The 24,347-nt window shown below is 42.9% G+C and overlaps 1 protein-coding gene across 5 annotated transcripts in view; it reads left to right on the top strand.

Annotated features, from left to right (window-relative positions):
• MED15 (mediator complex subunit 15) overlaps window positions 1-24,347 on the top strand; it is a 53,433-nt gene that overhangs the window by 15,695 nt on the left and 13,391 nt on the right. The window contains exons 3-16 of one of the 5 annotated variants that reach the window (XM_075831959.1): window positions 550-601; window positions 1,270-1,299; window positions 1,421-1,633; window positions 2,995-3,353; window positions 4,222-4,575; window positions 4,675-4,866; window positions 9,871-9,987; window positions 10,750-10,883; window positions 12,348-12,472; window positions 12,801-12,935; window positions 13,050-13,113; window positions 13,197-13,263; window positions 20,300-20,460; window positions 21,249-21,415. In XM_075831959.1, the coding sequence (XP_075688074.1) occupies window positions 550-601; window positions 1,270-1,299; window positions 1,421-1,633; window positions 2,995-3,353; window positions 4,222-4,575; window positions 4,675-4,866; window positions 9,871-9,987; window positions 10,750-10,883; window positions 12,348-12,472; window positions 12,801-12,935; window positions 13,050-13,113; window positions 13,197-13,263; window positions 20,300-20,460; window positions 21,249-21,415 (2,170 nt within the window). Of the gene's footprint in view, window positions 1-549; window positions 602-1,269; window positions 1,300-1,420; window positions 1,634-2,994; window positions 3,354-4,218; window positions 4,576-4,674; window positions 4,867-9,870; window positions 9,988-10,749; window positions 10,884-12,347; window positions 12,473-12,800; window positions 12,936-13,049; window positions 13,114-13,196; window positions 13,264-20,299; window positions 20,461-21,248; window positions 21,416-24,347 lie in introns of all 5 variants that reach the window. The other 4 variants (XM_075831967.1, XM_075831951.1, XM_075831985.1 and 1 more) reach the window with 4 other exon arrangements.

The raw sequence follows: 24,347 nt of genomic DNA, 5'->3' as shown, positions 1-24,347 counted from the left end.
GATCCATGAAAACGCGTCCCACATGGGTGCAACCCGGATGTGAAAAACTGCCGTTTTTCACGTCCGAGTTTGCACTCGTTCGTGTGAATAAGCCCTAAATCTACCCCCAAATTTAAAGCTACACAGGAATGGCTCTAAAACTGAATTGTTAATGTTGGAATGAAAATCTGTAAACTTGGGGTCTTCCCATGCAACGTGACAGAACTTGAACAGTTCTGCAACTCCAAATGGGGAAGAATTACTGTATCCACAAACCTGATTTACCTGCCTAGACCTATCCGTATAGACTAGAGGATGTAATTGTGGCCGAATATTAATCTACAAAATAATTTTGTGCTTCATTATAATGTAGAGAACGTTGCAGAGATGTCTGTTCGTGTCTCAAAACTGATTTTAATTCTGTGTGTTCGTTGTTGTTACACAATAAAACTGTAAAAATATTTTTTTTAGCTACTGCAGGCAGAAAAAAAGTTTTTTTGGGGTGTATTTTACATATTTAAAATCACTGAATTTCTTTGGTTGCTAATTTTCCTTGATCCTTGGTTACAGGAGGAATATCTGTCTTTGGTGGCCAGGCTGATTATTCACTTTCGAGATATCCGTAAGAAATCGTTCAGTACATTTTAAAAGTGTTATTGTTCGTTGTTCTCCAGAGAAAAACGTAACTTCCTCCGCCCCCCCCCCTCACTTACTCATCTGTTATATTTTTAGATCAAGTGAACCTAACTTAAAGGGTAACTAAAACTTCTACTATGTCATAGTGACATGTCAGAACTTTTGATCGTTCGGGGTCTGAGCGCACTAAAACAAAGTGGCAGACCCGCTCGGGTGAGTGCTGAGCTGTTTGGTTTCTGATTAGCTTTTCTTGGAAAGCCTAGAAGTTGGTGTAGGGACTCAATAGAAAGTCTATGGGCCCGTACACCAACTGCTCGGCTTTCCGAGAAAAGCTGATCTAAGACTTAGTTTTAGCGATCTGTGGGGGTCTCCGTTCTCGGTCCCCCACAGATCAAAACTTCTGACGTGTCACTATGACAGATGTTTTCTGAAAATTTAGTTACCCTTTAAGTACCTCCAAACTAGAGGTACCCTATAAAATGTCCTGTAATCATTTTGAAAACCACTTCCATCTGTCGTTCGCCTGAAATTAGTAGCAGTTTATAATTTACATAAATGTCCTAATAATAGAGCTTTCCAACAGACATTATGATATCATACATAAGAAGTTACTACTCATAACTTTTCCAAATGTATTCGCTTGTGTCCTTTCAGATAACAAGAAATCGCAGGCATCTGTCAGTGGTAAGATATATATTTGTGTTTTTGTCCCTTTGCTGTTGTACAGATCCATCATTTAATAGTTAGGATTACATTTAGGTAACTTTTATATATTTTTGTTATTTAATAATCCTACACCCAATAGATCCAATGAACGCCCTACAAACATTAACAGGCACAACACCTGTAGGCGTACAAGGGATGCCCATGGGGGTCCGTCCCCCTGGTGCTCAAATGGGAGGCATCGCTGGAATGCCACAAATGGCCCAACAGATGAGTCTTCCTGGTCAGCCACAGCCTGGGGCATCAGGAATGGCACCACATGGTATATCTGGAGTATCAACAGGAAACCAACCTAGTAAGTTCTCAATACAAGGTCTTTTTTTTTTTCCTTTTGCAGGTTGGAAATTTAATAATCAATCTAGATTGGTCATAAATATCATTCTTAATTTTACGTTTCAGAATGCCATGGAATCTGAATAGTTGGCATTATTAATCACCGATACATCTCTAATAAATATACTGCAGTTCTTTATTTGGTTGTAGTTTCCATAGCCCTGTGGGGTAGTACAACCTCCAATGAGGTGTCTTTTTAAAAAACGCCTTAAACACCGCATCAGAAACCGAAAAAAAACCAAAATGGGATAGATATTTGAGGCAGATTTTTTTCTGCCTGACAAAAATCTGTGTGAACTGACCCTAACTGTCAACTGAGTTCACGCAACACACTGCTACCTTGTAAGGCCCCATGCACACGGCCGTGCCCGTAAACACAGCCCGTGATTGCGGGCATGGCCGGCCGCTGACGGCTGCCCGAGTTTTCAGGCTGGGCTCCCATACAAAGTATGGGAGCACGGCCCGTAAAATAGGACATGCTCCATAATTCCCGACGGGGTTCTATGGCACGTGCACCTATCGGTAGCGTTACGGAAAGGTGTCCGTGGCCAAAAGAACCGAATGGGTCCGTAAAACCGCGTACCGTAGTACGGTCCGCGGTTTTACAGTTGTGTACATGGGGCCTAACAGGAATCCGGAAGAACTTTAAAATTTAGCTTTATGTCTGAACTGAGAATTGAGACCTGGTAGAATTGTATTTTTGATGTGGATTTCCACAGCAAAAAATACCTTCTATTCGCCTGACTTTGGATTGGAACTAATTCAATGCGTAGAGCACAAGAGGGATGCCTGAAACTTTGGGTACTGCAGGGTTGTGTGTGGTACAGGCTACGTTGGTGGCTTTGTTGTCGACTACAGTATTCATCCCGTCAAAACAACTGAGACAAACTGAAACCATTGGCACCGGATCAGTCACCATTTAAATCAATGGTGATGAAAACGGAAACCTTGGTTTCAGTTTGTGTCAGTCCGGTCTCCGTTCCGACGGAACGGAGCCCTGACGCAGATGTGAACATAGCCTTAAAGATGTAGTTATAGGAAATGTTCTGTAGAGGACCACAGTTCTGTATGAAAAAAAATAAAGCAATTACATGCAACTTGCGGTCATTGGGGTGAATCTGTGAGAAATCTACTATCGATGCTGCAGTGTAGTAATAATAATATTGATCATTTAAAAAGCTGGAATATGTGAAGTGTTTTTAAAAATCCCGCTAACTAATCTGGCTGCTGCGGTAATTGACCATAGCTGCAAATCCTGCGCTCTGTGACTTTGGATATATATATATACTTGTTTATTTCTGTCCCATGCTCTTTTGCTTCTAGCTCAGCTCCAGCTCCAGCAAATGGCTCAGCAGCAGCAACAACAGTTTCAGCAGCAGCAAGTAGCTGCCCTCCAGCAGCAGCAACAGCAGCAACAGCAACAGCAGCAGCAACAGCAACAGCAACAGCAGCAGCAACATCAGCAGCAGCAGCAATTCCAAGTCGCTCAGCAGAATGTTATGCAACCACAACAGCAGCAGCAGTTTCAAATGGCGGTGGCTGCAGCACAGCAGCAGCAACAACAAGCGCAGCAACAGCAGCAGCAACAGCAGCAGGCACAGCAGCTTCAAGCAGCAGCCCAGCAGCAACAGCAGCAGCATATGTTAAAACTACAGATTCAACAACAGCAAAACCAGCAGCAAGTGAGTAAAAAAAAAATAGTGGGGTTATAATATCTCAAGTTTTACAGTTCAGTTTGTCTACTTCATTCACACACCCCATAGTTTTATGATGGAAAGCCATTGTGTGGGATAGCAAGCTACCTTTATTCCTGGAGAAGCCATGCATGGCATCATTATTCTCTGGTCAGGGCCACAATTTATATATGGTTAGCAATTTTTGACTCGTCTATTTACCCAGCTTCATACTATTAAGCGTGCCTGTACACTGTGCCACGCAGCTGAAACCGTGTGGTAAATATGCGCCCGTTTTCTCATGAATTGCTGCTATTTTAGGAATGCGTCTTTTGGCCGCGTGGCTTCTAATGGTGAAGCGCATGGTTTCAATACCTGTACAAGCTGCATGGCTGAAAACTGAATCATAAGTTTGTGTGCGCTTTTACTGCACGGCACCCTTCCACAGCACTGCGTGTGTGGGCACCCTCATTGTCAATGCAGTGTACTTGATGCCTTAATCTAGGAACATTTGGTTACTTTTGCAATTTCATAGGAATCCAAGTACTCCTATTAGTATATTTTTTTGGAGAACACGGGAAGAACATATCAATTCTGTTAAGAGGTCTCATATCTGGCCAAGGGCAACCTCAGTGCTGCAAGGCAGCAGTGCTAACTACTGAGTCGCCATGCTGCCCGGTTGTGGGGAAATGGCTGTCAATTCCTCATAACTAATGAGACTGGTATGACCGATACATTCCTTTGGTATTTTGACAGTATTTTCCATTAATTTATAGACCTAATTAGCTGGATAAAACATTTTTGTTTGTTCTTAATCAGTGTCTTTTGGATTCTTTTTATGTTTGTTTTTTACGGGAAACTGTTTTTCTTTTAGCAGTTACAGCAACAGCAAATGACTCAACAAATGGCAGCGCATATCCATCGAATACAGCAGCAGCAGCAGCAGCAGCAACAACAACAACAACAACAGCAGCAGCAGGTTTTACAACAGCCTTTGCAACAACAGCAAATGCAACAACAGCAGCAGCAGCCACAACAGGTGATGCAGCTTCAGTTGCAGCAGCAGCAGCAAGTCGCACAAAGTCAGCAGCAGCTGCTTTCCACGCAGCCCCAGACCCAGTCCCTGATACAACCAGGTCAGACCCTGTCAGGACAAATCCCTTCACAGGTTATGTCTGTAACACTCACACCACAGCAGCAACAGCAGCAGCAACAGCTCAAGATAATCCAGGTATTCATCTGCAAATGGAGCAGTTCTTTACTCCAATTTTTTTTAATCCGTTTGCTTGCAACAAGTGTTTTAAATCCATCAAATATTTTGCTATGTCAGCAGATTCGAGCGCATGTGCAGGCACAGCAGCAAGCGCAGCAGCAAGTGCAGGCGCAGCAACAAGCCCAGCAGCAGGCCCAACAGCAAGCTCAACAGGTACAGCAAGCGGCCCAACAAGCTGCCCAGCAGGTGCAGCAGCAGGCAGCTCAGCAGCAAGCCGCTCCGGCTCACATGGTAGCTGCAGGGAACCAGGTACGTTTCTGCAGCAGCTATACAATGCGGTCTCTGCATGGATTTTTTTTCTAACTCCAGTCAAAGCCACTTAAAGCAGCATTGCAGGTTTATATTCATGAAGTCCCTTCTAAATTAGTTTACCAATTTGAGTATACACTTTACTAAACCTCCTCCCTTCAGATATGTGCGCCTTTGTTCGTATTCAACGAAATCCTATCCCTTTTAACTTGCACTGCTCCTTTAAATCTAATTTCTATGGGTTTCTCTGTGGTGGGTGCAATACTAATTCCTGCTGGTTTTAGAGGAGCTATGGTGGTTATTTCTGCAAAAACCCAGATCTCTAAATAAAACAGATCGGATCTAATTCTGTGCTCCATGTTAAGCATGAAAAAGTACAATATGTACAGCAAGGTGCGAGGGTATACCTGATGTTACTGCGTTAACTGGGTCCTGTAATGGTAAGAGGAGAATGTGCCTCTACTCGATCCAGATCTTGTTTGGGTCTTGCTTATTGGACAAGTGTGTATTCATCAGCTGAGATTCTTCTAGAGGAAGAGTTGGCGATTTCCGTTGTCACTTCGTTATTGTGCCAATTTTTTTTCCCTTGTTAGCAGCAACATCTCCAGAAGCAGTTCGATACCTTTTGTGGTAATTTATCAACCTTTCTACGCCACTTTTCTTGCGTAGAAAAGCAGCAAAAGGACCCAAAAGGCGCAATTTGCTGAAAAATGGGACTCTTAAGACTTGCGTATGAAACAAGTTAAATGAATGAGGAAGACTTTTGTGTCTCGTTGGAATTGATTGGAATGCTCAGTGTACAGAGAACTCTTATCTGCCATATATTATGACTGGGCCCATTAAAACCAATGATGGCTGGTAATGGGCTGTAGATCAAATCATAGGTCCTTAAAGGGGTTTTCCAGGCACTAAAAATAAATGGGTTGAGGTCCGACTTTCGGGACCCCGTCGATCAGCTGTTTTGAAGGGGCCGCAGGGCTTGTACGGCGATTCACAGGTATTGCAGCCTTTTCTCCCCTTGAAGTGAATGGGAGAAAAGGCTGCAATAATTGTGAACTGCCGCTAAATGCGTTTCAACATTACAGGTTCCCTTTTAAGAAGAGCTTGTTTGTGTCTATAACACTGTATCCCCTCCGTTTCTATATATCCTCTACAGAAGCTGTTGGGGTATGTTCACACAGAGTTTTTTTTTGCAGGCCGAAAACGCTGCCTGGAAAAATCAGCGCCGGTTTTTTTTTAAAGTGATTTTTCACCACACGTGTTTGTCACTTTTTTATAAGGCGGTTTTCTTTACCTATTTCTTCAACAGACAAAGGGGAAAAACCGCGTTTATTTCCATCTCCCATTGATTTCAATGGGGTCTTTGAGGCGGAAAACGCCTCAAGTTGGGGCATAGGTGGAGGCGTTTTTTTCCCGCGAGCAAACCAAAAAACTCCATCTCCCATTGGAATCAATGGGAGTCCATTTCGGCTATTTGCTGCGGTTTCCGCTGCAAAAACCGCGGCACAAAACTCTGTGTGAACAGGGCCTTATACTTCTAGTCCAAAATATTTGACTTTCCTAGAGGCAAATGTTAGGGAACTGCTTTCGCGTCTGACGGCGTGTCATTTGGGCAGTAATATTGATTTTACCATCCATTGTCCTTCTTTTAAATTTTACATTATGAACATTTAATTCACAACAAAAAAAAGAAAAAATCTCATAATGACCAGAAAAAAAATTCTACGCACCCATGCTACCTGGTTTAACTTTTAGGTTGTTTGCTATTGATTTTTGTGAAGGTTTTTTTTTTTATTTTTTTGTGTTTTTGCTTGCCACTTGTTTTGGGAAAGTGTTTCCTAGTTCTATCCCATCCTGGGAACTGAATATACGGCTCCTGCGCAGGTAGGGTAGGGTTGGCATTAAAAAGTGACATTTCGTTACTCCAATTCCACATAATCATGGCTTTATAAATAGTTGAAATCCATTCCAGTGCTTAGTATTAGCAGCAGAATAGTTTGCTGTATAGTGGCTGGAGAGTACTTGCTATATTTTGGCACAGAGCTTTTATTGGTGTAACCTATTACTTTAGCGCTTATACTGGTCCTGGCCTGGACAGAGCTGTATACCCAAGGGACGCTGCTTAAGTGAACTGAGTTACCTTCTATTTTGCAACTAGGTTGAAATTAATGGTAGCCAGGAGGTTAGGTTGTCTAAAAGGCGACCTCCTAACAAAGGAGAGAGAAAATCTAATCAACATAACAATATAATGCAGCAGAGTTATCAAAAACTGTCTAAGAGTAAAACTGGTCTTGTTGCCCATAGCAACCGATCACAGTACAGCTTTCATTATTCAAGGACAGTTTAAAAAAATGTATGTTGAGCTCTGGTTGCTACGGGCAACATGACCGCTTTACACTCAGACCGTTTTGATAAATCTGCCCCAATGTTTTCACGAATTGCGCTGCAAAAACACTTTCCTATCTGAACGGCAGGACCAAGGTGTAATGGTTGTCTGGGGTCACAGGATAAAATCACGTGACTGCGGAATTCGTTTTATTGAATTATCTATTTTCCAACACAAACAAAATATGAACAATTCCTCATCCCCCCCCCTCCCTCCCTTGACAAAAAAATATCAGCTTCAACAGGAGCAGAAACCGTCCACGTTAAAATATCTTTACTCCAACGTCGGTACAATGGCAATCCTCAAACATGTGGATATCATTTCTACTGTACAAGTACGGAGCTTAGATATGCCACATATTACCTGCAAAGAAAAGATTACAGACGGGTTGTCGCCAATCTGTCGGTTAGCAGGCGCAATCCCTGAAAATGTACAGAGTAGAAAGAGAAAGCAGCAGTACAGAATGGTACTTAGTATTACACACTTGTATTCCTTGGCAGCCTAAAACCACCCAGCAATCTTTCCCTGGTCAGTTAGTAGAGCCTAACCCGACATATATCCTGCAAATTAGCCCACAAGTCTGCAAACTTTTTAAATCTCTCGTTTCACATATATCCCCTTCTCAAGTGTCACTAACTACTTAAATGGGGTTGTCTAGTTTTAAAAAAAAAAAAAAACGTATTACATATTCTATTAGGGAATTCTGAGTTAACGGAGGGGATCCTCATTTGTTGGCCGGCAAGAAGAGCGGTTAGAAAGAACGTCTCTTGGTCTGGATGGACATGTCCTCCTGTATTATGCAAACAACCCGTTGATTTGAATGGGCACTGTGTAATGTTTAGGCTGAGTTCACGCAGAATTTTTGTGCAGATTTTTGCGAAAATTACATTTGTGTGAGGTTTTGAAAACCCCATCCACCTGTAGCGGAATTTAGGGCATGCTGAGAATTTTTAAATGTGCCGTCGACTTTGGCACAAATTTTCTTTAACTCCGTGACTTGTAAACGCGGCCTTAATTTCACCTGTGGTGGCTCTGCAGTCTGTTGTATGTAGTAGATAAATATGGGAGAGTCTGTGAGTTTCACTGAGACACGATTTGGGGAGAGCCTCTAATACCCCTCTTCCTCAATCAATCATATCCCCTTCATACTATTCCATCAACACCGACAGGAACCCTGCCAGATGTTTAGAGACCAAAAGATAATATAAGAAAGCGATCATTCCTTATTAAGGACATTTGTTATATTACGCTCCTTACCGAGTTTAGCTACCGTTTTGTTTTTTAAATAAAATAATTAAGCAACTTTGCAAACGGTTATAAAGACAAAACTCTAGTTTTGTGTCTACATCTCCTATGCAGACCTAGATGTCTCCATGGTAACAGACTTCATACAGGCCCTGTGTAGTCTGATCCTGCAGTCATATTTTCCATCTGTCCCCTAATTCTTACTAACATGCATTCGGTAGGTTGGCGAAGAAGGAAGAAAAGATAAATGGCAATATCACTGTAGGATCAGACTAAGGGTATGTGCACACGTAGTGACCAAAAACGTCTGAAAATCCAGAGCTGTTTTCAAGGGAAAACAGACCCTGCTTTTCAGACGTTTTTTGACCAACTCGCATTTTTCGCGCCGTTTTTTACGTCCGTTTTTGGAGCTGTTTTCATTGGAGTCTATGAGAAAACAGCTCCAAAAATGTCCAAAGAAGTGTCCTGCACTTCTTTTGACGAGGCTGTATTTTTACGCGTCGTCGTTTGACAGCTGTCAAACGACGACGCGTAAATAACAGTACGTCGGCAAACCCATTCAAATGAATGGGCAGATGTTTGCCGACGTATTGTAGCCCTATTTTCAGACGTAAAACGAGGCATAATACGCCTCGTTTACGTCTGAAAATAGGTCGTGTGAACCCAGCCTTATGCTACAATGGAGACAAATGTATAAAAGAAAGAGAAGACCAAAAAAAAAGTTGTGAAGGTGGAACTTTTCTGTGACTTTCTCATTGGTTTTGATGATATATTCTATTATCTGCTGCATTATTGAATCCATGTTTTCTATTCTTATGTGTAGAAATCGGAGCAATGTAATTTTCAATGCAAGGCGTGAGCCACTGTTAAGCCAGAAATTGTAACTAGGAGTAAGACCAGGGATTTGTAATCTGAATGCTATGAAAAGTTAGAAATGCTTTTCTTGAGACTTGCGGAGAAGCGTTGGACCAGCTTCTAGTGGTTTCAGCAGCGCTAATGCTGCTATTGCAGTCACAGAACCTTGTTAAGAATTCTATGAAGAAACGAGGAACAAACCTTTTACAGGTTGTCGTCTTTGGTAGCACTACGTTGTACTTTTTTGGAGCAATAATAAATGAAGTTCTTGAAAACTGATTGGTAAAAACAATAGACAAGTGGTCTTGATGATCTGGGAACTCTGGGGCTGATCTTTGAGTCTGCAAGGTTTTAGTGCAGGTGTTCCATGCTTGGGATGCTGGTAGAACTCCTCTGTAGTTTGTAGGGTGCTTTTGGGCCCCCTTACATCTGGCTTTTGCATGCACTTCTCCCCCACTCGCCCCTTGCACTGCATTTCTTGTTTTACTTTTGTCTGTTGTCACTCTGTCCTCCCAAAGATGATCACCGCAGCTATGGCTCGAGGTGGGATGGCAATAAGGTCGCGGTTCCCGCCCACCACTTCATCTGACACGCCTCCAAGCTCCACCCCAATGGGAGGATCGCAGATCCCACAGGTATTGGCTGACTTGTGGGTGCCAGAGCTGTGACAGTCGTTCAGTCCCTCTTGATTTAAACCTGTTCATAGGGGACAGTTAAATGATCTGCTTCTTTTCTGTGGGCTGTTAAGTAGTTTCCTCTGTAGTTTTCTGATGTTTGCGTTTTGGACTGTGGGGCTTAATATTGGTCTGGTAGTGTATGTACTATAGTAACCGTGTGCCTGAGACCTTGCTTTCTTCTTTTAATCCATAGAATAGATAATCGTAATGTGAACCAACATATATTTCCATAAGAGTTCCCTTTTTTTAGCTGAACAACCCTGACCTTTCCATCCCCTTAGTGAATTATTTGCTTTCTGCTTTGCATTACTTTTCTATATTTTAGGTTTATTTCAGTTGTGGTGTTTATTGCAGTTGTAAGGCACAAAAGTGCTGAAGCCTCCCAAGTATAAAGCTTGATTTCTAGGCTGCTCTGTGTCCGTAGTTGGGCTGTCCTGAAGAGCACTTCTAGTTGAATTCAAATACGTGCAAGCTTTAAAATGTATTTGCCATCAAGGAATCTAGCTTAATCCATCCCTTGTCATTATTTAGGTTTCTTTTATACAGGTGGCTGTGTGAAGATATCGTCCACATGCACTAGATATCTCTCTCTACAGGTCCAGCAACTCATGATGCAGCCGACTAGTACACAATGTGTTTAATATACTTTGCTTTGCTCATGAGCTCTTAATGTGTTTTTATGGTGGTTTGTTTTCCCCCAATTGTAATTTTTCATTTCAGGTAAATCAAAGCAGTATCTCTTTAATGTCGTCGCCATCGCCTGTACAAGTACAGACTCCACAATCCATGCCACCGCCTCCGCAGCCATCCCCACAGCCCTCCCAGCCAATGTCTCAACCCAACTCCAACGTCAGGTGTGCAACTCCTCCTTATGAATTTCAATGGGTTCCTGCCTTTATAATTTGTCATGTGTTTTATATAAAACAATGAATACATGGATAACACCTTCGCATTGTCCCTTTTATCGTTCACGGCCAATGCCTCTTAAAGAAGTCATCATATTGTAGTGATGGTGAGGGGGTAGAAGGCCATTTTCATGATAAAACTAGTTAAGAAAAAAAGGAAAATAAGTATAAATTATGTAATTGTGGTAAAAAGGAAACAAGCCCCAGATGCACGCTAGATTTTGAATACATCACTGATAATTCATTTTTCCAGTGCAGTAAGTTTCCCTATTCGGCTGGAATCGCACATTCAGTTTTTGTGGCAGTTTTTTGAGCATAGGAGTGGCTCTGAAAAGAGGATATTTTTTTTTTAAATAGTTTTTGGATTCACTCCTGTGTTTGGCTCAGAAAAGCGGTCACAAAAACTACATGTGTGATTCCAGCCTTAAAGGGGTTCTCCGGGATCAAGAAAAAACAGGGAGGGAAAAGGTATAAAAATAATAAAAGAAGCATTATTTACCTTTTTAAATACCCTGCCACTACAGCATTCCCACTGCAGTGCTCTCTGCCAGTTTTTTTTTTTTTACTTGAGCTGCAGTGATGACATCACGTCGATACATGTGACTGCTACAGCTAACCATCACTTGCCTTAGTGGTGGCTGCAGCGGTCCTGTGCATCGACGTGACATCATCGATGCAGCTTAGTAAGCAAAGACTGGTAGGGAGCCTGGGAGAAGGGGCGCTAGAGCAGCAGGAGATTTTAAAAAGAGAAGTAATGCTGCTTCTATTTTATGCATTTTTACCCCCTTGGCCATTGTTTCATGATCCCGGACAAGCCCTATAAGCATTATCTAGGGAAGTGTTTCTTAAGCCAAGTACCCCTTACTCAAAGAAAATACATCAACGTAACCCCAAGACTACGATCATACACTATGCTGCTTATGAAAAGCACAGCATAAGTGCAGTGCCAGTAACCCTTAGAGACATGGCATGTACCTACCCCCTGGGGCACACTTACCAAAGATTAGGATGATGTGACATCAGAAGTACTGTTGAGCAATTTTTGTGGGCGTTTGAAACTTATTTCACACCTAAAAGTTCTAATCACGTGAACAATAAATGTCAATTAGTCATGCGTTACGGCCTAATCGAACCATGCTGTGTATGTGTGGAGGTCAGTGACCCAATATCTGCACAGCTCAGTGTTGGTTGGCATTAGAATGATGAAATGCTACATCGTTTCGGACCAAACCTCAAAAGAATTAAAAAACCAAGCATAAGTGACAAGAATATGGTGATGGCAAGATAAACCTGCATCAAATTCAGCATCTTTTGAACACTGCGATGCAATGTATGCATTTTGGATTGGAATTTCATAGAGATTAATTTGCTTCTTGATGAGATGCTCACACTTCTGTTTCTTTTGTTTTTCAGCTCCGGTACAGCACCCTCACCAAGCTTCATGCCCAGCCCATCCCCACAACCCTCTCAAAGCCCAGCTTCTGCCCGAACCCCTCAGAATTTCAGTGTGCCCTCTCCAGGACCCCTCAATACTCCAGGTAAGCGATGCAGTCTCTGCACGTGGCCCATATGCAGTCCATATAGATTTGACAGAATAAAGATTTAGTCTTTCACCTCTCTCTGCTCTGAAGTTGGGTTCAAAGGAGAAAATCTCTGTGGTACCAAAAGGGGGTTTGTGTGATCAGAAGAGCGCTGTGTGTCTCAATGTCTTAAAGAACAAGTTCAGGTCCAAGCTTCGTTATACACTGATGTTCTGTAGACAAGGCGGAAAGTGACTTGTCCGCAAATGACTTGAGCTAAATTTCCTCTTCAAATATGATGGCTTTTTTTTATGTGACGCTAGCTGGTTTTCTTATGATCATTCAGGAAATCCAAACTCTGTGATGAGCCCTGCAAGCACCAACCAGACAGATGAACAGCAATACTTAGAGAAGCTGAAACAACTGTCCAAGTATATAGAGCCTTTGCGACGCATGATTAACAAGATTGATAAGAATGAAGGTGAGCTTTCCAATTAGGTTACGTTATTCTTTAAGCCGATATATGCAAAGCGTGGTACGTTCTTTTGAGTGTTCCAAATATTCTGCGGAATAATTCAACCGTACCTTCTTTCAGATCGCAAGAAAGATTTAAGTAAAATGAAGAGTCTTTTGGATATTCTGACTGATCCATCTAAGAGGTATATATGTATTCATGCTGCCCTCCAAGAACGTCTTATTCCAGACTCCTGTATTTTACGTGGTTTTATTTTTCTTGACAAAGGTGCCCCTTACAGACCTTGCAGAAATGTGAAATTGCGTTAGAGAAGCTGAAGAATGACATGATAGTGGTAAGAAAATTCCTTTCGACTAATCCTTGTGCATTTGGTATTTCTTAAACCCACTTAATTGTTGAATAGGTTACACCGCTGTTACCACGACCTCAAAAAAGAAAAACGGTAGCAGATCTATAATTCTTTATAAATTAGCCACTTATTTGGCAAATAATGGATATCTTCCAAGACTGGTATATCTTTCGCCTGTCTGTCTACAGTAAATAAAGGAGATGGTGACTTGCGCAAAATGTATTTTAAGGCCAATTCCTCTTGAAAATGCACCACATTTATTAACGGTCTGACGGTCGTAAAATCTATGCGTGCTATGTGCCAAAATTTGTGCTATTTTCCTTAATAAATGTGGCCTATACTACGTCCACTCTTTTCGTCTTTTTCACACGTCAGTTTGTCGGAAAATTTTCCTATGTTGGGCCTGCTTGTGGTTAAGTTGTAATTGAACGATTAAACTTTAATTGATAATCATTAAAATGGGCCCTTAAGGTCAAATATACCAGGCTCAATCATAAGGTCAGCAGCAGAGACACGGCCTAAAAGCAATAGGTAGCATTAACCCCTAGACCAGTCTCTCCTATTGTATTATATTCACTGAACCACAATAATTGAATGATAGTTGCGCTGTACCACGCTACGCCATGCGCTACACCACGCTAGTCCGGCTCTTAAAGCCAAGTACAGTGATATGGTCAGCAATCGAGACCAAGACCTCCGGTGATAAGTAGCATACACCTTGTTATAAAATTGCTGACCCACATTCACTCAATGTTTATTGTGCTATACCGCGCTAATCCTACGCGTTTCTGCACCTCCAGTATTTGTGGAGCATCATCGGGGATTGTTGGTATTACAAATTGTTGTTCCACATAATTGCCGGATCGCACAGTTGTGTGCTTAATAAAACCTCCCGGCCCGTGCACGACTGAGGTATAATAGTCGCACACGAGCCGGCGAGGTGCCGGTCTTTTAAACGGCTTTAGCCCTCCTCCTGCAGTGACATGCCCACGGCCCATACGAGATATGTTCATTGAGGCCCAGGGGAGTAGTGGTGCGCAGCCGAAAAATCCACTGCGCCTCTTTTTGAAGGATAATTTTATTCATATCCCCACCTCTCATTGTAGGTCTCATATGTTCAATGCCTTGGAATCTGAGACAAGAACTGTCCCCATTATGAAATTCCCATACATGACGAGATATCGGGGTGTCCTCCTTCCTTCTACAATCCCCTATATGATCCCTGATCCTCCTTCTGAACTCTGATGGTTTTACCAATATACTGTTTCTCGCATACACATGTCATCAAGTATACAATGCCCTTTGTTCGACAATTAATATAGGTTCTGTTCTCAAATGTTCTTCCTGTAGTGGTACTTTTGAACCTATTGCTACACTGAATGGAAACACATGCCTTGCAGGATCTACATCTGTAGCTCCCCTTCAGGTTACTATTCAGCCAAGTAGTAGGGGAATCCTGTCCACCCATATGGCTATGTACTACATGATCCTTAACATTCCTCCCCCTCCTAAAAGTGATCAGGGGAGAATGTCCTACCAAATTCCCTATGTCAGGATCAGCTTCTAAAATTCCCCAGTAGCGTTGGAGGATTGCTCTCACCTCCGTGCTGGCTGAATCGAAAGTCCCAATGACCCTGGTCTGGGATTCAGTAAGTCATCGCGATTACACTTTGTCAACACTGCAAATGGTGTGCATATAGCACTCTGGTCAAGAAAAAACAATACTGTATATAGTGTTGGGCCGTGAGCACAGTGATGTTCTACGCTAGGATTGCCTCTTATGTTTCAGTGTTATATCCCCATGTTGATTTATATATCCGCTTCTCGGATCTCCAATGTTACGAGGGACGCTGTTATAAGACTACACCTGATTGGCTGCCGATACAGGGAGGCGCGCCGCAGTCCTGACAGGTCATTAGTGACGTGTCATATCTGGATTGGCGGTGGGCCGTGGGCATGTCACTGCAGGAGGAGGGCTAAAGCCGTTTAAAAGACCGGCACCTCGCCGGCTCGTGTGCGACTATTACACCTCAGTCGTGCACGGGCCGGGAGGTTTTATTAAACACACAACTGTGCGATCCGGCAATTATGTGGAACAAAAATTTGTAATACCAACAATCCCTGATGATGCTCCACAAATACTGGAGGTGCAGAAACGCGTAGGATTAGCGCGGTATAGCACAATAAACATTGAGTGAATGTGGGTCAGCAATTTTATAACAAGGTGTATGCTACTTATCACCGGAGGTCTTGGTCTCGATTGCTGACCATATCAATGTACTTGGCTTTAAGAGCCGGACTAGCGTGGTGTAGCGCATGGCGTAGCGTGGTACAGCGCAACTATCATTCAATTATTGTGGTTCAGTGAATATAATACAATAGGAGAGACTGGTCTAGGGGTTAATGCTACCTATTGCTTTTAGGCCGTGTCTCTGCTGCTGACCATATGATTGAGCCTGGTATATTTGGCTTTAACCCCTTAAAGAGGCTCTGTCACCAGATTTTGCAACCCCTATCTGCTATTGCAGCAGATAGGCGCTGCAATGTAGATTACAGTAACGTTTTTATTTTTTAAAAAACGAGCATTTTTGGCCAAGTTATGACCATTTTTGTAGTTATGCAAATGAGGCTTGCAAAAGTCCAAGTGGGTGTGTTTAAAAGTAAAAGTCCAAGTGGGCGTGTATTATGTGCGTACATCGGGGCGTCTTTACTACTTTTACTAGCTGGGCGTTCTGAAGAGAAGTATCATCCACTTCTCTTCAGAACGCCCAGCTTTTGCCAGATCACGCTGTGACGTCACTCACAGGTCCTGCATCGTGTCAGACGAGCGAGGACACATCGGCACCAGAGGCTACAGATGATTCTGTAGCAGCATCAGCGTTTGCAGGTAAGTCGATGTAGCTACTTACCTGCAAACGCTGATGCTGCTGCAGAATCAACTGTAGCCTCTGGTGCCGATGTGTCCTCGCTCGTCTGACACGATGCAGGACCTGTGAGTGACGTCACCGCGTGATCTGGCAGAAGCTGGGCGTTCTGAAGAGAAGTGGATGATACTTCTCTTCAGAACGCCCAGCTAGTAAAAGAAGTAAAAACGCCCCGATGTACGCACATAATACACACCCACTTGGACTTTTGCAAGCCTCATTTGCATAACTACAAAAATGGTCATAACTTGGCCAAAAATGCTCATTTTTTAAAAATAAAAACGTTACTGTAATCTACATTGCAGCGCCTATCTGCTGCAATAGCAGATAGGGGTTGCAAAATCTGGTGACAGAGCCTCTTTAAGGACATAGCCTGTTTTTGCCTTTAGGACACAGCCAATTTTTTCAAATCTGACGTTTCACTTTATGTGGTAAGAAATTCGGAATGCTTTTACCTATCCAAGCGATTCTGAGATTGTTTTCTCGTGACACATTGGACTTTATGTTACTGGCAAAATTGGCTCGATACATTAAGTATTTAATTGTGAAAAACACCAAAATATCGAAAAATTGCAAAAATTAGCATTTTTCTAAATTTATATGTATCTGCTTGTAAGACAGATAGTAATACCACACAAAATTGTTGCTAATTAACATCACCCATATGTCTACTTTAGATTGGCATTGTTTTTTGAACATCCTTTTATTTTTCTATGACATCACAAGTCTTTGAACTTTAGCAGCAATTTCTCATATTTTCAAGAAAATTTCAAAAGGCTATTTTTACAGGGACCAGTCAGTTGTGAAGTGGATTTTAGGGCCTTCTATATTGGAAACCCTCGATAAGTCACCCCATTTTAAAAACGTCACCCCTCAAAGTATTCAAAACAGCATTTAGAACGTTTCTTAACCCTTTAGATATTTCACAGGAATTAAGGCAAAGTAGATGTGAAGTTTTTTTTTTTTTTTTGCAGAAATTAATTTTTTATCTATTTTTTTTGTAACACAAAGTTTTACCAGAGAAATGCAACTCAATTTCTATTGCCCAGGTTCTGCAGTTTTTAGAAATACCCCACATGTGGCCCTAGTGCACTTATTGACTGAAGCACAGGCCTCAGAAACAAAGGAGCACCTAGTGGATTTTGGGGGCCTCCTTTTTATTAGAAAATATTTTAGGCACCATGTCGGGTCCGAAAGGCTCTTGCATCGCCAAAACAGTGGAAATCCCCCAAAAGTGACCCCATTTTGGAAAGTATACCCCTTGAGGAAATTATCTAGGGGTGTAGTGAGCATTTTGACCCCACAGGTGTTTCATAGATTTTATTAGAATTGGGCAGTGAAAATAAAAAAAATCCTTTTTCTTCAATAAGACGTAGTTTTAGCTGAAAATGTTTAATTTTCTCAACAAATAAATGAAAAAAAGCACCCCAAAACTTGTAAAGCAACTTCTCCTGTGTACGGCAATACCACATATGTGGTCATAAACTGCTGTTTGGGCACAGAGTAGGGCTCAGAAGGGAAGGAGTGACATTTGGCTTTTGGAGTACAGATTTTGCTGGATTGGTTTCTGGTCGCTATGTCGCATTTGCAAAGTCCCTGGGTGGGACCAAAACAGTGGATCCCCCCCAGAAGTGACCCCCATTTTGGAAACTGCACCCCTCAAGGTATTCACCTAGGGGTGTAGTGAGCATATTCACCCCACAGGTGATTGGCAGAAATTGGTGTGCACTCGATGTTGCAGAGTGAAAATGGGATTTCTTCCATAGATATGCCAATATGTGGCGCCCAGCTTGTGCCACTGGAGACAAACACCCCAAAAATTGTTAAAAGGGTTCTCCCAGGTATGGCGATGCCATATATGTGGAAGTAAACTGCTGTTTGGGGACGCTGTAGGGTTCAAAAGGGAGGTAGCGCCATTTGGCTTTTGGAGCGTGGATTTTGCTTGTAGTAGTTTTGTTTGGAGTCTTACTGGTGTTTCAGTTTATAACGTGGGGGTACATGTAAGGCGGGCGGAGTATATAAGGGGCATAGTCAGGTGGTATAATGGGGTAAAAAAAACCAAACAATAAAATAATCCATAGATGTGTGCTACGCTGTGACACAATCCTTTCTGCACAGGCCGGTGTCGCACTAATAAATGGTCCTTACTTATTCCCCTTTTGGTCCACACTCGGGATCTTTGCAGTTTGGGGAATTTTGCTGGGAAAGTGTTGTCCTGGAATAATACGGGCGCCCTCGCTTCCAGCAGATATGTTTGGACCCTCCCCTTCCTGGTTCCCTAATTTTAGGGGCCTTGATAATTCGCCACTTGAAACAGAAGAAATGTTCCCCTCGGGCCGGCACAACTGCATATTTTTATTTTCTGGGTTATTGGAGCCATAACTAATTTTATTTTTTCATAGACGTGGTGGTATGAGGGCTGTTTTTTTTTGCGGGACGAGCTGTAGTTTTTATTGGTACCATTTTGGGGTACATGCGACTTTTTGATCACTTGTTATCCTTTTTTTTTTGGGAGGCCAGGTGACCAAAAAACTGCAATTCTGGCATATTATATAAATTATTTTTATACAGCGTTCACCATGCGTTATAAATTACATGTTAGCTTTATTTGGCGGGTCAGTCCGATTCCGGTGATACCTCATTTATAGCACTTTTGTATGTTTTACAACTTTTTGCACAATAAAATAACTTTTGTAAAGAGAATGGATTTTTTTCTGTCGCCAAGTTGTGAGAGCCATAACGGTTTTCAATTTTTTTGTTGACGGAGCTGTAACAGGGCTTGTTTTTAGCGAGAAGAGTTATAGTTTTTATAGGTACCAGTTTTGGATACATGCGACTTTTTGATCACTTTTTATTTCAATTTTTGGAAGACAAAGTGACCAAAAAATAGCAATTATGTCAGTATTTTTTAGGTTTTTTTTATGGCGTTCACTGTGCGGAATCAATAACATAATATTTTTATAGTTCAGGTCGTTACGGTCGCAGCGATACCAAATATGTATGGCTTTATTATTTTCTTCAATAATAAATGACTTTATAAGGGAAAAAGGGCGATTGTGTTTTATTTTATTACTTGAAACTTTTGTATGTTTTACAACTTTTATTTTAACTTTTTTTTTTTACACTTTTATTTAGTCCCACTAGGGGACTTGAAAGTTCAACTGTTTGTTTGATGTTCTAATACATTGCACTACCTATGTAGTGCAATGTATTAGAACTGTCAGTTGTTCACTGACAGCAAGCCGATCAGGCTCCGCCTCTGGGCGGGGCCTAATCCGCTTACGTAATGGCAGACAGGAGTCCATTGTTAGGGCTCCTGTTGCCATAGTAAGTCGCCAGCCTTGCCATCGCATGGCAAGGCTGCTGATTTGCTACAAACCTCTAGGATGCAGCGATCGCAATGGATCGCTGCATCGAAGGGGTTAAAGCCAGGAATCGGAGCTAGCTCCGGTTCCTGGCGATAGATCGGCTGATGACGCCGGCTCAGCTTCTGAGCCGGTGTCATCTTGCCGATGGTACCGGAAGCCTCCTGGGCCCCGCCGCCGACGGGGCATAGGAGGATTCCGTTACAGGCAGACCAGGAGGTAAGTATTTGCCCTCCGATCGCCTTTGCAGCCACCGGCAACCCAGCGATCACGTTGCTGGGGTGCCGGTGGCTATAAACTCCTCACATGCTGCGATCTCTATTGAACGCAGCATGTGAGGGGTTAATCGGTCGGATCGGAGGCTAGCTCCGGTCCTGGCCGATACCTCAGGGTGCCAGCTGTAACATACAGCTGTTACCCGGCGGTGATGTCGCTGGCTCAGCTCCTGAGCCAGCTTCATCTCCTTCACGTACAGTTACGTGGAATTGCGGGAAAACACCATCTCCCATGACGTAACTGTACGTGAAATTGCGGGAAGGGGTTAAGGGCCCATTTTAATGATTATCAATTAAAGTTTATTTTAATCGTTCATTTCAGGCAGTAAACTTATAATTTAACAGAACGAAAACTAGCCTATCAAGTTGGTACTAATTTAATATTAAGTTGTAATTGGCGATTTGCTGCAGAAATTTGACCTTGTGTTTTTGTTTTTTGTTTTTATTTCACCTCCAGACAACTCCTCCTCCTCCAACTGTTCCATCCTCTAAGCAGCAATATTTGTGTCAACCACTGTTGGATGCAGTTCTGGCAAATATTAGATCACCTGTATTTAACCACTCTCTGTACCGAACATTTGTACCCGCTATGACGGCTATTCATGGGCAGCCCATCACGTAAGTTAGTACAGCTCTGCCTGATGCCACAGAATCCGCATAGTATTAAACAACTATTTAGGCAGCAACTAGCTTATGTTTCCTTTGAACGTCCCCATGACACCACGAGCGAAGTGTGAACTTCGACCTCTAGAGACCAGAAAACACACAGCGGATAAAAATTCCCCATCCCACTTTTTTTTTTTAATAGAGGTTTATGAGATTAGTAAAACATAGCTGCTTTTGTTTCAGAAACCACGCCACCCTTAGGCTGTGTTCACACAGAGTTTTTTGCAGGAGGAAAATTCCTCCTGCAAAAACTGCTCCAGTAGGTTTTTGCACAGTGGTTTGACAAAAACTCGTCAAAACACTCGTCAAGGTTTTTTTTTCCTCTTTCTGACTCATGGAAATGGGGTTTTGGAGGCGGAAACCGCCTCAAGATGGGTTATGACGCTTCTTTTTACCACGACGAGTTTTTTTTACTCGTGGTAAAAAAAACTTGTCTGCCTCCCATTGAAATCAATGGGAGGCATTTTCGGGCGGTTTTTGAGGAGTTTTTTGGCGCGGTTTCTGCCCCAAAAAACTCGTCAAAAAACTCTGTGTGAACAGGGCCTTAAATATGTGAAGCGTTTCCCTTAAATATTTTGATAATCCTTAAGATTCCACGTCAAGTGAAGCCCAAACGCTGCTTGTTGCTGTTTATGATCGTATGTAGAAGCATAATTAAGATCTTAAAATAGTCGCTAATCCAGTTACCCATTCTAGAAAATACATCTGATGCAGAGTTGTTGTTGTATTTTTTTTTTTAGAGCTCAAACAGTTATTCCCCGAAAAAGAAAGTTTGAAGATGATGAAAGACAAACTATCCCCAATGTTCTCCAGGGGGAGGTTGCCAAATTACACTCCAAATTTTTGGTCAACCTAGATCCTTCTCACTGCAGTAATAATGGAACTGTCCATCTTATTTGTAAATTAGGTGAGTATTGACATCCTGGAACCTGTATTTGTGTATATAGAAATTGCCTTTGTCATGCCACTTATACCATAAGCCAAATTGACTTCTCTTACTATCTCACATTCTCTCCCTGCTCTGAGTTAAATAGGACTTGTCAGCTCGCCTGCCATGTTTGTTTTAGTAAATAGTTGCAATTCCCATGAATAATTCTAGAGCACCTTTTCTTAGAACTCTTAAAATTGTCTGCCAAGGGTTTTTGGACATTTTGCACCTCCTAGTAGCGAGGACCATTTTCACACTTTTTTAACATGTACAAATAAAACCTAAAATACAAAATGAGAAAAATTCATACTTCAACATTATACCCAAGTACATTCCTCAACATTAAAATTGCAACACCAAGAAGGAAAAGTTTTGGGATTGTAGAAATCACAGGATCAATAGGAGTGTTAATGATATGCAAATGCTTAAAAAATGGAAATAAAATTTTCCAAACATCTTGATTTATGGAGTATGAACGCGATGTGGAGAAATACTCACTTACACGCCTTGGCTGGCATGCTACCAATGAGGTTATTAATGGTTGTCTGAGGAATGTTATGCCACGCTGAATGTACTTGGGCACGCAAATCCTCAAGATTGGCTGCTAGCAGCTCACTTTGCAATTGCCGACCAGTGACGTCCCAGATGTGCTCGATGAGGAGGTTCAGCATGCTATGGTAGCACGTTTAGGCCATGCAGGCTGCTCACAGTAGCACGAGCAACATGGGGCCTGGAGTTGCTCACTCCACGACCAAATCGATGTAATGTCAAGCTGTCAGTGTACCTGAAGTAAAAACTAGAGTGGTCCAGCTACCGTACATTATGCCACACCATAACCCCAGGAGTAGGACCGGTGTGACGTTCGCTTGTTAAGGCCTCTTTATGGCGTTGCCCACGTGGTCTCCAAACCAATCTACGGCTATCATTGCGTCCAAGCCAAAAGCGGGACTCATCGCTGAAGAGGATAGATCTCCATTGCCGTCTTGCTGTTCACCATGATAGCCTTTGAGAGTGGTGACATGTGGTCAATGGAATACCTGTAGCTGGACGTCTGGCTCGTAGCCCAATGTCGTGCAAACGCATTGTGTTGGTTTGTGTCGACACTGGTTGCCGCCCAAGACTTCGGATGTGACGTCCAATCTCACTTGCAGTACAGAATGGATCACTACTCGCCATTCTTCCAATCAGACAATCTGTCCAAGCAGAGGTTCGCCTCCGCGTGGCTTTTACTGTGATTCCCGTTCGTTGTTGTTCTCTCAATGTCCAGGACACACAACGTTGAACAGTGCTGACATCTTGGCCTAGGCACGTAGCGATCTGCCAGAGTGATAAACCAAGGTCACTCAGTTCAAGGATTCTGTCCCTCTGTTGCAACAAGTGGCAATAACTGGCGCGTCGACAAACGAGGCATCGCATAATCATCCCACACCACTTCTTTAGGTTTCATGCGGCTGGATTAACGGTCAGAGATTAATTTAGGAATGGGGTTCCACACCGACTCGGCTTGGGTATACCTTCCTCCAGATAAACTGTCCACACTGCAGCATAGAGTCCAGGCTCTCCTCTCTCTCTACACTTGTTTTCAGATTCTGTGCACCGTGACGTCTTCCATCAAGGCCATTACCTTTGCCCGGTGTCCACTCCAGAAGGCGAACCTCAGGTGGAACTGCTCTCCGGATTTCATAGACTGTCAAATCGTTTTTCTCTTGAATGCGCCGGTCTCTTATCTTGTGGCTCTTCCCCTTTCCCCAGGCAATCCTTCGGGGCTGCTTTTTCTTACGCTCTGCTGGCAGGTCCTCATCACGGATGACTCTTTGGGGTTTGGGAGGTGAGGCACGTAGTTCAGCGACGATGGTGGAAGCATCCAAGATTCTGGAATGGTTGGAGTTTCACATTCCTGCTCTCCTGGCAGTCCACACCCCGGGGTCAACAATTGTGTCGGCGGTTTATCTGAGTCCTAAACGGGTCAACCCGGGGTAGTGGGACCTTAATCCTAAGCTGTTCGAACAAATATTTCCAGGTGGGGCACTCCAGACGTAGACTTGCTGGTGTCTCACCCCTATTGCCAGGTTCCCCTCTTTGTCTCCAGATCTCAGGATGCCGAGGCATATGCAGTTGACGCTCTGGTGGCACCTCAGCCTGATTTTACATGTTTCCCTTGCTGCCTTTTCTTTCTAATCTCCTCGGGAGGATCAGGGTTGAGGGGGTTCCAATCATCCTTGCCACCCTGGACTGGCTGAGCTTTTGCTGGTACGGTGACGTGGTGGCTCTACTAGCTGACACTTACCTCTAAGGAAAGATCTGCTCTCTCAGGGGCATTTTTCAACCCGAGTATGCAGTCGCTACGTTTAACGGCGTGGCTGTTTTAAGCCGAATTGCTGAAAGCTCGAAGCTTATAGCAGTTGGTGACTTTAATTGTTTTAAAGGCCCGAAAGCTGCCTTCGACCTGCATTTATCCCAGTACCTGGAGGGGTTGGCTCTTGGGCTTGCCCTCAACTCTCTTAAGGGGCACGTATCCGCTTCCTTTTTTTTTTTTTTTTTTTTTTTTTTTAAACACCCCTGGCATCCAAATTTGATGTACAAACTTTTTTGCAATGCTTTTCACACGCAATGCCCCCCTATCGGCACCCGACTCCATCTTGGGATCTTAACATTGTTCTCTCTGCAATGCAATCGGCTACTTTTGAACCTCTTTGTGAGATTTTGTGCCAACACAAGATGGTGTTCCTTGGCGGGGTGACATCAGTCGTCTACTAGCTTACGTCCCTATCTTCTCAACCTCTATTTGACTCTCTATTAAGATAGGGCACTGTGCGGAGCACCATCTTATTTTTTTGCCCAAGGTAGACTCCTTCCACCTTAGAATTTTGCCATCCTGCCTGGCTCTGTTGCACCCTAAGGTACACTCTTT

Source organism: Rhinoderma darwinii, chromosome 1 (genome assembly GCF_050947455.1).
Source record: "Rhinoderma darwinii isolate aRhiDar2 chromosome 1, aRhiDar2.hap1, whole genome shotgun sequence".
NCBI lineage: Eukaryota > Metazoa > Chordata > Amphibia > Anura > Rhinodermatidae > Rhinoderma > Rhinoderma darwinii.
The sequence above is the reverse complement of the archived record's forward strand: the minus strand, read 5'-3'. Positions and strand labels throughout refer to the sequence as shown.